Source organism: Manis pentadactyla, chromosome 2 (assembly GCF_030020395.1).
Source record: "Manis pentadactyla isolate mManPen7 chromosome 2, mManPen7.hap1, whole genome shotgun sequence".
NCBI lineage: Eukaryota > Metazoa > Chordata > Mammalia > Pholidota > Manidae > Manis > Manis pentadactyla.
In genome coordinates this window covers 85,411,006-85,426,622 of record NC_080020.1, presented here as the reverse complement: position 1 = coordinate 85,426,622, position 15,617 = coordinate 85,411,006, and the positions used below count along the sequence as shown (strand labels likewise).

At 40.3% G+C, this 15,617-nt stretch overlaps 1 protein-coding gene across 3 annotated transcripts in view; it reads left to right on the top strand.

Annotated features, from left to right (window-relative positions):
- The window catches only part of ARHGEF28 (Rho guanine nucleotide exchange factor 28), a 309,233-nt gene that overhangs the window by 146,302 nt on the left and 147,314 nt on the right, over positions 1–15,617 (top strand). For 2 of the 3 annotated variants that reach the window (XM_036886062.2, XM_057494358.1), the window contains one exon: positions 15,544–15,596. The exons of the other annotated variant lie outside the window; for it this stretch is intronic. In XM_036886062.2, the coding sequence (XP_036741957.2) occupies positions 15,544–15,596 (53 nt within the window). The remainder of the gene's footprint in view (positions 1–15,543; positions 15,597–15,617) is intronic. 3 annotated transcript variants of the gene reach the window in all.

Here is a 15,617-nt window from a genome sequence, read left to right as displayed (position 1 = left end):
TGGGGTTAGGGAGGAAAAATAGAACATGACCCTTGTCCCTTGGCCACCAATGTTGATAGCTGGTCAATACCTTTGATTCTGCTTGTAATTGGTATCATTGAATAGTGGTAGTCCAGGTATTTATCAGGTAGTATGATCTTATCTTTGCCTCTGTCTTTGTTAAAAAGTAGTCTTAGAGAAGGAAGATTTGTGGCAAGTTGTTGAACATCATGCATGGCCCATCTACATTGCACAAGCTGCTGGGTTAAGCTGACTGGTGGGGTGTCCAACTCCAGCGGTACCACCTGAGCCCTCACTTCTGTCCTGTGGTTGATGTACTGGCTGCACAGAGGGGTGCTGCAGTTGGCCCTGCCTGCCCGAAGAGGGCATGGGTAACTCACACCTTCTTCTGAAGACTGGTAGGAGAAACCTCTTTCTGGTCTCCTGTCAGGGTGCTGGCTTCTCCTGAGCATTTGGCTTGCTCTTCCTGCTCTAATGTAACTGACCAGCTTTCTTGCTTCTAGTTGGCTGGTAGAAACTTGGAGCTAAGTTTCTGGCTTTCCAATTGCAAATGTGTGGGGTACCGATGGCTGCATTTTTGTATAACCCTTATTTCTTAAGCCTTTACTCCTTTCCTTTTTTTAAAAAATGAACTTCGATTTTTACTTTATCATCTTACATATGTTTTTTCCCTTATGATCTACCTTCAAATTAATTTAGAACAGAATGAGGTCTATATACTTCAGTGCTTAAATTCTAAGCCCTTGGATTTGCTTAAAGATGGCAGCATGAGCAGTGATACAGAAACCTTCTCCCAAAACCACATATAATATGAAAATATAGCAAATACAACTAATCCTGAAAGAGCAACAGGAAAGAAGGCTGTGGCAGACTGCCTACACCTGGAGAAAAGAGCAGATCTCATGGGAAAGGGTAAAGTACCAAAGCTGCCATCTGGGGGGACCCAAGCCCTTCTCACACCCCAGTTCACTGGTGGGAGGAAGAGAAACAGAACAGGGAGTGGGTGGAGGCCTAGGACTGCTGAACACCTAGCCCTGGAGATGTGCTTTGGGAGCACAAACCTACATTACTTGGTGCTCTGGAGATTAGTGGAGTTGGAAAGCTAAGACAGGTGGAATACTTGGAGAGACTGAGATCTAGCCACTTGTGGAGAACAGGTACCCACAACTGGCCACTCTAGGACAAAAGAAAGGTGGACAGTCTGACAGACTTCCTAATAGTGAGAGGGTCTGCTAAAGGGTTAAGGATTGCACAGAGCTTGCTGTTCAGGAGAAAGGACAGGTGGACAAAATTGTCCCAGTGTACTCAACCCAGCGGGTTGGGAACTTTCAGGAGCTTCAGGCGCTCCATCCCCCTGGTTGGCAATGCAGCTATGAGGCCCACAAAGGTGATACACAGCCTGCTGCTCTTCCCTCATGGCCAGCACTGGCTCACAAACCAGCTGCCTCCACCTTGCACCAGGCCAGCCAGAGGGCGGCCACCCCTATGGCAGCTACAAGTAAATAGCATAGAGGATCCTTCCTGCACTTTTCGCTCTCTGGTCTTGGCAGTGGAGGCAGGCACTGCAGTCAGGAAGCAGGAAAGAGCTCTTTCCTCCCAACAGGTATCAGCGTTGCTTGCCTGCGACTCCTGCCATCGCCATGTGAACAGTTCCAGAGGGTAGAGCTTCTGGACATCAGAGGGGCCACCTACACAAATGAAATGTAAAAGGGACATGGTTAAAACCAAAATCCCACAAACACCAGAAAGAGGGCCAAGTGCAACTGAACTCACCAAACTTCCGGAATGAGAGTTCAAAATAAAGATCATAAACATGCTCATGGAGCTACAGAAAAATATTCAGGAACTGAGGGAGGAATTCAAGAATGAGATAGAAACTTTGAAAATTACAGCATCCAAAATGAAATGTACAATGGAGGGATTTAAAAGCAGATTAGAAGCAGAGGAGATAGTAAATGAGATAGAAATTCGAGAACAGGACTACAAAGAAGCTGAAGCACAAAGAGAAAAAAGTATCTCTAAGAATGAAAGAATATTGACAGAACTGTGTGACCAAGCCAAACGGAACATTATTCATATTATAAGGGTACCAGAAGAAGAAGAGAGAGAAAAGGGGATAGAAAGTGTCTTTGAGGAGGTAATTGCTGAAAACTTCCCCAATCTGGGGAAGGAGATAGTCTCTCAGGCCATGGAGATGCACAGATCTCCCAACACAAGGGAGCCAAGGAAGACAACACCAAGGCATAATAATTAAAATGGCAAAGATCAAGGATAAGGACAGAGCATTAAAAGCAGCCAGAGAGAAAAAGGACCACATACAAAGGAAAACCCATCAGGCTATCATCAGACTTCCCAACAGAAACCTTACAGGCCAGAAGGGAGTGGCATGATATATTTAATGCAATGAAACAGAAGGGCCTCAAACCAAGAATACTCTATCTGGCAAGATTATCATTTAAAGTTGAAGGAGGGATTAAACAATTTCCAGATAAGCAAAAGCTGAGAGAATTTAGCTCCCACAAACCATCTCTACAGTGTATGTTGGAGGGACTTCTCTGGATGGAAGTGTCCCTAAAGCTAAATAGCTGTCACCTGAGGTAATAAAACCACAGTAAAAAAAAGTAGAAGTTAATTACTAAGCAAATGCAAAATTAAATCAACTACCTCCAAAGTCAAGGGATAGACAGAGTACAGAATATGATACTTAATATATAAAGAGTAGAGGAGGAAGAAAAAGGAGGGAAATAAAAGAAACTTTAGATTGTATTTATGATAGTGTACTAAGTGAGTTAAGTTAGACTGTTAAGAAACTGCCCTTGAACCTTTGGTAACCATGAATCTAAAGCCTGCAATGGCAATAAGTACATATCTATTGATAATCATCCTTAACATAAATGGAATGAATGTACCAATTGAAAGATGTAGAGTTACAGAATGGATAAAAAAGCAAGATCCATCTATATACAGCCTACAAGAGACTCTCTTCAAACCCAAAGACATACACAGACTAAAAGTGAAGGGATGGAAAAATATATTCCATGCAAGCAATAGGGAGAAAAAAGCTAGAGTTGCTATACTGTATCAGATAAAATAGGCTTCAAAACAAAGAAAGTAACAAGAGGCAAAGAAAGACATTATATAATGATAAAGGGGTCAGTCCAACAAGATGATATAACCATTATAAATATCTATGCACCCAACATAGAAGCACCCAAATATGTGAAACAAATACTAACAGAATTAAAGGGGGAAATAGAATGCAATGCATTCATTTTAGGAGACTTCAACATACCATTCACCACTCACTCCAAAGGACAGATCAACCAAAGACAGAAAGTAAATAAGGAGACGGAAGCCCTGAACAACACATTAGAACAGATGGACCTAACAGACTTCTACAGAACACTCCACCCAAAGGCAGCAGGATACACATTCTGCTCAAGTGCATATGGAACATTTTCAAGACTAGATCATATACTAGGCCACAAAAAGAGCCTCAGTAAATTCAAAAGGATTGAAATTGTACCAACTAGCTTCTCAGACCACAAAGTTATGAAACTAGAAATAAATTATGCAAAGAAAACAAAAAGGCCCATAAACACATGGAAGCTTAACAACATGCTCCTAAAGAATCAATGGATCAATGACCAAATTCAAAGAGATCAAGCAATATATGTAGACAAATGACAACAATGGCTCAACACTACAAAATCTGTAGGATGCAGTGAAGGCCGGGCTAAGAGGAAAGTATATTGCAATACAGACTTACCTCAGGGAAGAAGAACAATCCCATATGAACAGTCTAAACTCACAATTAAACCAGAAAAAGAAGAACAAATGAGGACCAAAGTCAATAGAAGAAGGGACATAATAAAGATTAGAGCATAAATAAATAAAATTGATAATAATAAAACAATAGAAAGAATCAATGAAAGCAGGAGCTGATACTTTGAGAAAATAAACAAAATAGATAAACCCCTAGCCAGTCTTATTAAGAAAAAAAGAGCCTAAACACATAAACAGAATCAGAAATAAGAAAGGAAAAATCACTATGGACACCACAGAAATAAAAAGAATTATGAGAGAATACTATGAAAAATTACATGCTAACACACTGGATAACCTAGAAGAAGTAGACAACTTTCTAGAAAAATACTACCTTGAAGGCAGACCCAGGAAGAAACAGAAAATCTGAACAGACCAATTACCGACAGTGAGATTGAATTGGTAATCAAAAACTAAGAACAAAACCCCTGGACCAGATGGCTTCAATGCTAAATTTTATCAAACATTTAGTGAATACCTAATATCCACCTCCTTGAAGTTTCCTAAATAGTAGAAGAGGAGGGAATACTTCCAAACTCATCCTATGAGGTCAGCATCACTCTAATACCAAAACCAGGCAATGACACCACAAAAAAAGAAAATTACAGACCAATATCCTTGATGAACATAGATGCAAAAATACTCAACAAAATATTAGCGAACCAAATTCAAAAATGCATCAAGAGGCTCATACACCATGATCAAGTGGAGTTCATCCCAGGGATGCAAGGATGGTACAACATTTGAAAATCCATCAACATCATCCACCACATCAACAAAAAGAAGGACAAAAACCACATGATCATCTCCATACATTCTGGAAAAGCATTTGACAAAATTCAACACCCATTGATGATAAAAACTCTCAACAAAATGAGAGGGCATTTACCCTATATATTTACCCTATATACCAATATAGAGGGCAAGTACCCAATATAATAAATGCCATATATAATAAACCCACAGCCAACATCATACCTAATAGTGAGAGGCTGGAAACTTTTCCTTTAATATCAGGAACAAGACAAGGATACCCACTCTCCCTGCTTTTATTCAGTGTAGTATTGGAGGTCTTAGCCATAACAATCAGACAACACATAAAATGCATCCAGATTGCTAAGAAAGAAGTTAAACTGTCATTGTTTGCAGATGATATGATATTGTACATAAAAAACTCAAAGAATCCACCCCAAAACTACTAGAACTAATAGTTGAATTCAGTAAAATTGCAAGATAGAAAATCAATACACAGAAATCTGTGACATTCCTATATGCTAATGATGAAATAGCAGAAGGAGAAATCAGGAAAACAATTCCATTCACAATTATGTCAAAAAGAATAAAATGCCTAACCAAGGAGGTGAAAGACCTATACCCTGAAAACTACAAGACACTCATGAGAGATATTAAAGAGGACACCAATAAATGGAAACTCATCCCATGCTCTTGGCTAGGAAGAATTAGTATTTTCAAAATGGCCATCCTGCCTAAAGCAATCTACAGATTCAATGCAATCCCTATCAAAATATCGACAGCATTCTTCAACAAACTGGAAAATAGTTCTAAAATTCATATGGAACCACAAAAGACCCCAATAGCCAAAGCAATCTTGAGAAGTAAGAATAAAGCAGGGGGGATCTCTCTTCCCAACTTCAAGCTCTACTACAAAGCCACAGTAATCAAGACAATTTGGTACTGGCACAAGAACCAGAGCCATAGACCAGTGGAACAGAATAGAAAGCCCAGATATAAATCCAAGCATATATGGTCAATTAATGTACGATAAAGGAACCATGGATATACAATGGGGAAATGATAGCCTGTTCAACAACTGGTGTTGGCATAACTGGACAGCTACATGCAAGAGGATGAAACTGGATAACTATCTAACTTGAAATGGATCAAAGACTTGAATGTAAGTCATGAAACCATAAAAATCATAGAAGGAAACATACGCAAAAATCTCCTGAATATAAACATGATCAACTTTTCCTTGAACACATCTCCTCGGGAAAGGAAAACAAAAGCAAAAATGAACATGTGTGACTACATCAAAGTAAAAAAGCTTCTGTATAGCAAGGGACACCATCAATAGAACAAAAAGGCATTCTACAGTATGGGAGAATGTATTCATAAATGATATATCCAACAAGGGTTAACATCCAAAATATATAAAGAACTCACATGCCTCAACACCCAAAAAGCAAATAACCCAATTAAAAAATGGGCGGAAGATCTGAACAGACACTTCTCCAAAGAAGAAATTCAGATGGCCAACAGGCATGAAAAGATGCTCCACATCGCTAATTGTCAGGGAAATCCTAATTAAAACCGCATTGAGATACCACCTCACACCCATTAGGATGGCCGACATCAAAAAGGCAAGGAACTACAACTGCTGGTGAGGATGTGGAGAAAGGGGAACCCTCCTTCACTGCTGGTGGGAATGTAAGCTAGTTCAACCATTGTGGAAAGCAGTATGGATGTTCCTCAAGAAACTAGAAATAGAAATACCATTTGACCTAGGATTTCCACTCCTAGGAATTTACCCAAAGAAAACAAGATCTCAGATTCAAAAAGACATATGCACCCCTATGTTTATTGCAGCACTATTTACAATATCCAAGACATGGAAACACCTAAGTGTCCATCAGTAGATGAATGGATAAAGAAGAGGTGGTACATATACACAGTGGAATATTATTCAGCCATAAGAAGAAAACAAATGCTATCATTTGCAACAACATGGATGGAACTAGATGAGATTATGCTCAGTGAAATAAGCCAGGAGGAGAAAGACAAGTACCAAATGATTTCCCTCATCTGTAGAGTATAACAACGAAGCAAAACTGAAGGAACAAAACAGCAGCAGACTCACAGACTCCAAGAAGAGACTAGTGGTTACCAAAGGGAAGGGGTGGGGGTGTGTATGTGGGGAGGGAGGGAGAAGGGGATTGAGGGGTATTATGATTGGTACACATGGTATGTGTGGGGTCACGGGGAAGACTGCAGCACAGAGAAGGCAAGTAGTGACTCTGTGGCTTCTTACTACACTGATGGACAGTGACTGTAATGGAGTATGAAGGGGAACTTGATAATATGGGTGAATGTAGTAACCACAATGTTTTTCATATGAAACCTTCATAAGAGTGTATATCAATGATACCTTAATCATAAAAAAATTGTAAGTTGTTGCACTTACAGTGCTGATAATTTGTATCTGGGCCAAAAAAAACAAGCTGTTCCAACACATTCTCAGAGGTATAGGAGTTATATGCAAACAGCACTATGAGAACTTGTGGAGTAGTCAGCAAAAGCTTCATGGAGGAGGTGACCCTGGACCTATGATCTTATTGGGGCAGAAAAATTCTAGACAGTGGAAATAAATACAATACAAAGTTGTGAATCAGACGATTCAATGGAAGGAATGCGGGTCATTTTGCAGTCTGGGAATACAGGGGTAGCGTGTGTGAGTGAGTGAGTGAGTGAGTGAGTGAGTGAGTGAGTGATGCCAGTAACTTAGGTTTGGCTTAAGGCAGATCTGCAGAACTTGTAAACAAGGTAAGGAACTGGAATTCCACCATGACAGCTCTGGGAGTTTTTTGAAACAAATTGGATTAGATTCTTTAAAAAGGACACTTTGTGAGTGTGGAGAATGGATTGGATGGGGCCAGGGGCTGGTGAAAGTAATGCCGAGGAGGGGTTCTGCACCATAGCAGACTGCAGAGGTGGGGACATGGGTATGATCCAGAAGGGGAAGGATGTCAGGTGGGTGTGAGCAGGAAAGGAACAGGGCAGTTTCTCCATTTCTGGTGTGTCCCTGGGTGGGATTGGCCTTACGGAGAGTAGTATCATGACAAACAATGTACTCAGTTTTAGGCAGGTTCAGCTGGGTCTATGGGGCAGCCGAGTTAATATTCCTGGCTGCCAGTTGTACTGAAGTCACTCAACCAATAAGCAGAAGAATTTGGACAGAAATTCAAGCCCTCTAATACCAAATAACTAGTGCATGTATTTTATAGACCTTGTGGACAATGCTTTTATTTGTATGTGCTTGGAGGACATATGAGAAACTGTAGGCATGTTCCAGCAGAGGGCAGTATTCAACTAGAGTGAAAATCAGGTAGTTTTTGACCATGGGTAAGCCTGAAGTGACTTAACTGAAGAACAAAACATTTTGAGCATAAGATCTTTTTATTTTTATAGTCTTTAAAACCTGAAAGCAGACTTGCCTTTTGAGAACTACCAGAAGATGCTTAATAGATCATGTTTTTCTGTTCCTCCTAGGGTGTTGGGTTGAGGGGGCAGCTCCAAGCTTGTATCTGTAGCTGCCACTGGTTAAAAGACTATAATAACTTTAGCCTGGGAATTTACTTTGCTGTCCAGTTAGTATGATAAATAGTTTTATTATTGTCTATGAACCCATTATGTTTCCATAATTTCATAACTGTACTCCCAGAATGGTGGGAAGTTTTCCAAATGAATTAAAAGGCTAAAAAGTCATCTCATTTTTAATATGCTCAGATGAATGAACTAATTATTAGTATTTATTAATCCACTAACTGACTCAGTTTTGTCCCTTGCTGCCTTTGTTATTTGATCTCCTGAAGAGCATTGTGCAGAACACCAGCTTGGAAGATGCTGTGAAAAATAAGGAGTTTCTGGTCAAATAAGTAGAAAATGTCTATGAATCCCCCAGGTTAGAGACTGAGAATACATTGACTGTTTTGTGGGTCCTGGTTAGTCTTTTCATCAAGGAGCCTGTGTAACTTTGCTTAACCTAACTTCTCTAAATTATCATGGAAGAACTGCCTGTCCTTGGTTTCTAGCACCTCATGGAAGTGGTCTATGGAGGGTGCTTCAAAGATGTTGCTCTTCCTCATCTCCACTGATCCTGCCTTTCTGGAACTAACTTCCTCCTTTTCACTATCACCTGAGGTCTCTCCATTCATTAGTACAGAAATGTTCGTGGAGGTGGGGCAAGGGAGGTGTTATAAAAAGTCAGAGTCACAGTAAATATTCAGATCACCCATGCAAGCCACACCCAACTGCACTTTTTGATGTTTGGGAGGCTATTACCTACCTAGAGTCTATGGGGCCATAAAACAGAACCGCTGCAATATCACTGACCACTATATGAAGCTGTGGTCTTTTCTTTTTTATTCTTTAGTCGTTTTTTTTTTTTTTTACTCTGTTTTTTGCTAATTGTCTCAACTTTTGTGTTACTTGTCCCTTACTTTGCTGGCGTCTCCCCATTAGTTATCTTCCACATTCTCATTAGTAAGGAAATGGGAGTTGGGGTTGGAAAGTGAGTTCCAGTCACAAAGCAGAGAGGGCAAAACCATTTCCTCCAGGGCTGAGGCAGCAGCTCGCCGCAGCTTCCGAGTGGCTTGCTTCTCAGCATGTGTGTGGAAGGCAGGAGACACCATGGGTCCCAACCCCAAGACCCAGCCCAGGCAGGCAGACATGAGTCCTGCAGGCTCACTTACCGTTCAGTAAATATTTGAGTGCCTATTTCATGCCAGGCACTGTCCTAAGCACTGGTGATACAGCAGTAACTGAAAAGGCAAAGCATTTACTCAGGGAGTTTGTGCTCATTAAATTTCACTCAAGCATTAGCTGAGTGCCAGGTGCTGCTCAAGGTGCTGAGAATGCAGCTGGGAGCCAAGTGGTTTGTATACTTGGAACGTACATTCCAGTGGCCGTGGAGAGGGACATTTCTAGGAGGCAGGAATTTTCCCTATTTTATACATAAGGAGGTGGTAGCACAAAGAGGTCACATAGTTTGTCTGAGGTGACACAGCTTAGTCAGGCAGTCAGAACGCAGGTGTGTAAATTCTCTTACCCACCCACCACCCTTATATAGCAGCAGCTTTATCCATTTAGTCTTTGGATTGTGGATCTAGAGTGCATTCCAGAGCAAAATTGGAACCACTGAATTGAAATGAACTCTCTTTCATGCGGCTGACGTGTCTCATGAAGTCCTTATGACAGGACATTTATGATGCTCATGCACAGATATGTCTTGATGACACAGCCCAGCAACAAACAAACTGCTAAAACCTCAGCTCTGCGCAAACTGGCTTCTGAACATTATGCAGGTTACTTAGCTGTTTTCTTTTGTGGAAAATGATGGAGCCGAGTGTCACTGAGTCCTTCATATTAAGGCTGATATGATACAGATAGAGCACCTTGACCAGCATCTGACCGTGGGTGCTCAGCCAATGCTGTCTTGTCATGAGTGCAAGTTATGACATAAGCTAGTTAATGGCAATCATGTATGTGTTGAGAGACTGGGACACAGCCCTTCATGTCACAGTGACAAGGTGAGCAGAATTTTCACCTGAAGATTCTTTAGACAATGATACAGCACTTTGCTGTGTGCTCTGGGTGAGTGAAATGTGATGAGGAAATTGTGTGGTAAATTCTCCTTATTTGAGTATCTCCGGTAAGATATTGGGGAAACAAAAGGGCTTTAACTGTTTAAAATTTCCTTTCCAAGACTGTTTGTTTGAAATACTCTGACTCAGTGCTTTTTTAATAGTCCCAGTCATCAGGATAGAGACCCTTTACACCAGGGTGGCTTGGACCTGAGTGAGGTGCTGGGGACTCAGAGCAGCAATTAGGGGAGCTGTTTAGTGGGAATGATTGCTCAGCTGGACACACAACTTTTACCCCAACCCTAGTATGTAATATCCATCCAAGGACTTGATCAGCATTGTTCACCTCAAAGTTGGTTATTTTAGCATTTTCAAGACTATTTATTACAAATCATACCTAGAGAATGTACCTCCCAGCCCCAGAAAGTGATTTGTAATTGTTTCTTTCATTTTACAGAGCAGTTTAGCCTTTTTTGTACTTCCTTTAGGGATTGATTTTGTGGATCCACTTTCTCCTCCTGCCCGCAAGAGGAGAAAATGAGGTTCATTAAAGGATACAAATAAGATATCAAGCTGATATGATATTTCTTTTACAGATGATTACAATAATCGTACTGTTTTTCCCCACATGAAGAAAAATTCTCCTTGCCTCCCTGAGTTTATTACAGAACTAAAGAATCATAGTTTGAGCAGGGAAGAATGTCAGATTCCTCAGAACTCACCTAGATGCAGCGAATCCTGCTCACATCTGCTGTGGATACTTTGTTCCTGCAGCGTCAGGGTAGCTGGGTAGGGGGCAAGGCAAACATTAACTAAGAGTATCAAGTGAGGAGTCTAATATAGTTGAAATAAGCTTAAGTTGAAAATACGGCTAAAGAGTTTCTTTCCTGAACTGAAATAGAATCTAAGTATGAAGTCTTAGGGACATAAAAGTATTCCCAAAACAAAGTAGAATCTTGTTTATATCTTTAAAAGATGGCTTGCCTGGTTTTATTCAAGCAACTGAGTAAATCAGGAAAATTATATCCTGATTTCAGTATGAAATATAGTGATTTAGAGCTTGTTTGATAGTTGCAACTGAAGTTTGGGCTGAAGATATCATTTTTTCCCACATGACTAAATTGTTTACTCTTTGAGATTTTATGGGGGACAGGAGACATGCATACTGGAGAGGTAAAACAATCTATATTATAAAACATGTTAAGCATAATCACCTTATGACCCAGTCATTGCCCTCCTAGATACTCAAGGGAAATGAAAACATACATTGCCAAGAAACTTGTACACAAATTCATAGCAGCATTATGCATAATTGCCAAAAAGTGGAAACAACCCGCTGTCCCTCAGCTGAGGACTAGATATCCAAAATGTAGTTTGTCTGCACAGTGGAATACTATTTGGCAATAAAAAGGAATGAAGTATTGATATATCACAACATGAATGAACCCTGAAAACACTGTTATGTGAAGGAAGTTAGTTACAAGATTGCATATTATATAATTCCATTTATGCAAAATAACCAGAATAGGCAAGTCCATTAAGACAGAGTGTAGATTAGTGATTGTCTAGCACTGGGGAGGGATGGGAGCAATTGGGGAGAAATGGGTAGTGAGTGCTAATGGGAATGTGGTGGTGAAATGTTCTAAAATTGATTGTGGTGGTTGAACAACTCTGAATATGTTAAAAATCATTGAACTGTACACTTTAAATGGGTGACTAGTATGGTATTATACTTCAGTGAAGCTGTTATAAAAATATATAGGTAAGACATATGTACTAAGATGTAACAATGATATTTTCTGGGTTTAAAAATTTAAATTTTGTCACTCAAAGTATCACAAATAATTTACATTAAAATTTGTACTTAAAAAAGGTGCCGTAAATTCTTTCTGGAAGACCACAGAGCACAAACATAGAAGTTATATTGCAGAACATGTTTTGGAGTTGCTCAAGGGCAGGAATTTCTTCTCCCACCTGGACACCTTCTCCCTGGCTGCTGATCCTGCACTTCAGTAGCAGCCCAGTTGAACTTGTTTAATTGAGTGGGGTGTTGGGGCTTGTGGACTATTGGATTCAGGTGGATAGTTCTGTAGATAAGTGCCTGTTTCTCCCAGTCCACATTTATCATGGGAAGGCCAAAGGATAGTCCTTAATAGTATTCCCACTTGTAGAAAAAAGAAAAAAAGGAGTGATGGGGATGTTGAAACTAAAGGTCAAAGTTATAATTTTCTTTTCAAAGCCATTGAATTCAGAGTGGTAAATAGTTTCTCAGATTTGTTCCCTTTGCCATTTAAATTCTCTGGTGACTTGAATCAGACACACCCATAGGATAAAACATGGAAGAGACACCTGGGAGACAGGTTGTTATAAGCCAGACACCAGTGGGTAGCTGGTGAAAGAGGAGGCTTTTGGACTTGGCTGGACAAGTGGGAGGAAACCAGAGGAAAAGCGGCCATCCGTCTTATCAGTTGGGCAGTTCAGCAGTTGTGTAAAATAGTGCTATCGTATATAATATAAATAGCACTGCTGGTGTCTGAATTAGTACTTCAAAAAAATAAATGACTTTGCCTTCCTGACTCACAGCTCACCTAATGATCTACCACATCTCATAAGCTATTTTGGGCCACCAGATCTAGGTGGAGGAGTGAAGCATTTATTCAGTGCCCATAAGGTGCTAGGCTCTCTGCTGGCACTGGGGATACAAGTATTAGACCGAAATTGATTTGGACCCCACCTTCCCAGAACTCAGTCTATTGGGAGAAAAGGATTCATTCAAAGACTATGAACTACCCTGGGGAGTTCTGAGTTACAGCTATTGAACCCTGTTTTGAAAACCCTGTTTGGTGGTACAGTCACTGGTAGACATGAATATTAGAGATCATTTCTTGTTCTATTATAGTTTGGCAAGAAAAACCATGTTTATTAGATTTGGTAAGTCTGACTTAGAGGGGCTAATCCTTACGTCTGTGTGGGCCCTGAAAGCATGGTTAATAAGCCTGTAAAACAGAAGCACTTGAGTTCGCTGATATCGTTATCTGCTGAAGGTTGCTATAGCAATGAGTGGTTTGATTCCACTGTGTAATTGGTGGTTCAGTGGGAGAGTGTAAAAGGATCCTAGTAATTCAGAAACTCTCCTGGAGCAATTTAATTAAACTCTGGTAGAATGGGTGCCAGCTTCTCTGAAAGGTCTAAGTTATAGTTCTGCATAGGCCTAGATGAATTAAAAATACATTATTATCCTGAATATACACATTGTCACAAATACTTTAATGATTTTAGGATAAAGGTTCTGTAACTTTGAAAGGTTTTTGTAAAATAGTGATGTACAAATTTTATGGACCTGTCTATTTTAATATAGTTGGTGGTGTTTTTATCTGACTCTAAAGAAAAAGATAGGCTGACAATGTATAAAGATGAGCTTTTTGAAAAGTGCAGGAAGATGGATCTGAAAATACCACCAGGGGTGGAATCTGAAAAAACTATCAGGGGTGAACATATTTTTTATTATTGCAAGATTAGCAGTCTTGATTAAAATGCATACTATTCTTCTGTATCAGTTGTAGTTACAGAATTCTTTGAAGGAATGTCCTGTAACAAGCAAGGAAAAAAATGTGTGACCCTGATGTCTATGGAGATGTGTCTGTTGAAATTTCGGTTCGGGTTACTCTCTGCTTCCTTTTATTTTTTAAAACACCTTAAACACATTGGTGGTATCTTTCCCACTTTTCCAATATTTATGGTTTGTGTAAACATGTTCAAAACAAAACCTCTTGTATGTTCCTGTAATGTGGTAAACAACATAGGTGCTTCACATCAATTTTCTGCAGCGATTTTTCTGTGCAGTTGGCTGAAAAGCTTTATCTTAGTGTTTTAAAGCTCCGTGCTTAAACGGCAGGCTTTTGAAGTGTGAAGCTGACCCATTGGCTGACCAGGTTACACAGGTGTTGCTCTGCTGCCACCTGGAGGCCTTGTGTGAGGCGTGCATTTAAAGGGAGGAAGGGTCTACCGGGAACAAAAGCTGCCTAGGCTGGGTGTCACCCACCACCTAGCCCCCTATTCCCTGTTGAGGTCACTTGACATGACCACATGAAACTGAGGCTATTTCCTTTACATTTTCATTGTATAGCTGGTAGGTATTGTGAATTCAAGGATAGTATACTATTATACAGTATAAACATCTTATTACTCATTTGATAGAAAGCAAATTCAAAGTACTGTTACGCAGATTTTTAAAAACATTATATGACAATGAGAAAGCTGATTTCTCTGCTCCATTCTTGCTTTATTATGACTTGTATGGAAAGTCATTGTTGCTAGGCAGTAAAAAGAACTTGAATAAATCTACTTGGAGGCTGAGGCCATAGATGACTTGAATTACTAGGAGTGGCAAAGAGGAGGAATAGGGAATGTCTAATGCACCTGCTGGGAAAATCAGTGGAACTTCTCTAGAATCATCATTCAGTGGGATCCCAGGGACAGAGAGGCTGAGGGGTCTAGAGGAGGGCCTTGGGTGCAAAATGTTGTCTATTAAATCAAATTGCAGGTAAACATTCTTAGCTGAATGCCCTTGCTAGGGGTGTCCCTACATGTTTATTTTCCCCAGGCCCAAGCCTGCTTTTGGTAGCTATTTCAATGACAGTGTCTCTTTATGGGAAAATGATTATTTGGGAAGAGAACCAATCAGTCAAGACACAGAGGAGATGCTCCTTAAGTGAACCTCCCTGTTCATCCGAAAACATCCTGACCACTGATGTTTCCAGGAAAGCCTTTATTATAGGAAGAGGATTCCCGTGTGCCTATGGCTCATTGAGCTCAGCCTGGCAGTGTCCAAGGTTGGAGCCCAAGGGCTGTGAGGGTGCTCTCAAAGTTCAGTGATGCTGGAGGAAAGGCATCCTCTCGGGTGAATCACATTCTTTTGAAACATATGAAACCTGTGGTATTTGAGGAAACAGACACGTGGGATTTCCTCAGGTGGGTACAAGTCACGTCCTTAGAATCTGCTATTTTGAAGAGTCTTCAGTCTGTGAGCAGCCTTCCTTCTGAATCAAGGGCATTTATTTGCTTAATGATCTTTTTTTCCCCTCAGGATTTCCTGTGAGAGCTTCTGGGCTTGTTTATGTCTTGGTCCATACAAATAACACCAGAGCATGAGGAGTCGGGTTATCAAATGCTCTGCTCTGCAGAGAGCTGATTTTTAAGAAGCCTCATCTGAAAACCTAGTTCTGTTCACACAGCTGCTGGGCAGCTTGTTTTTACTGGCCACCTTGGTTCTTTTTTGTTTTCCTTTTTTCTAATGAAAGCTACTATCGTATCTTGATGAAAATTATTCCCTTTGCAGAGATTAAGAATTTGGGGTCCGGCAGACCACCACCTGAAAAGGAGAATGTAAAGGTAATGATGCCCTGCCCTCCT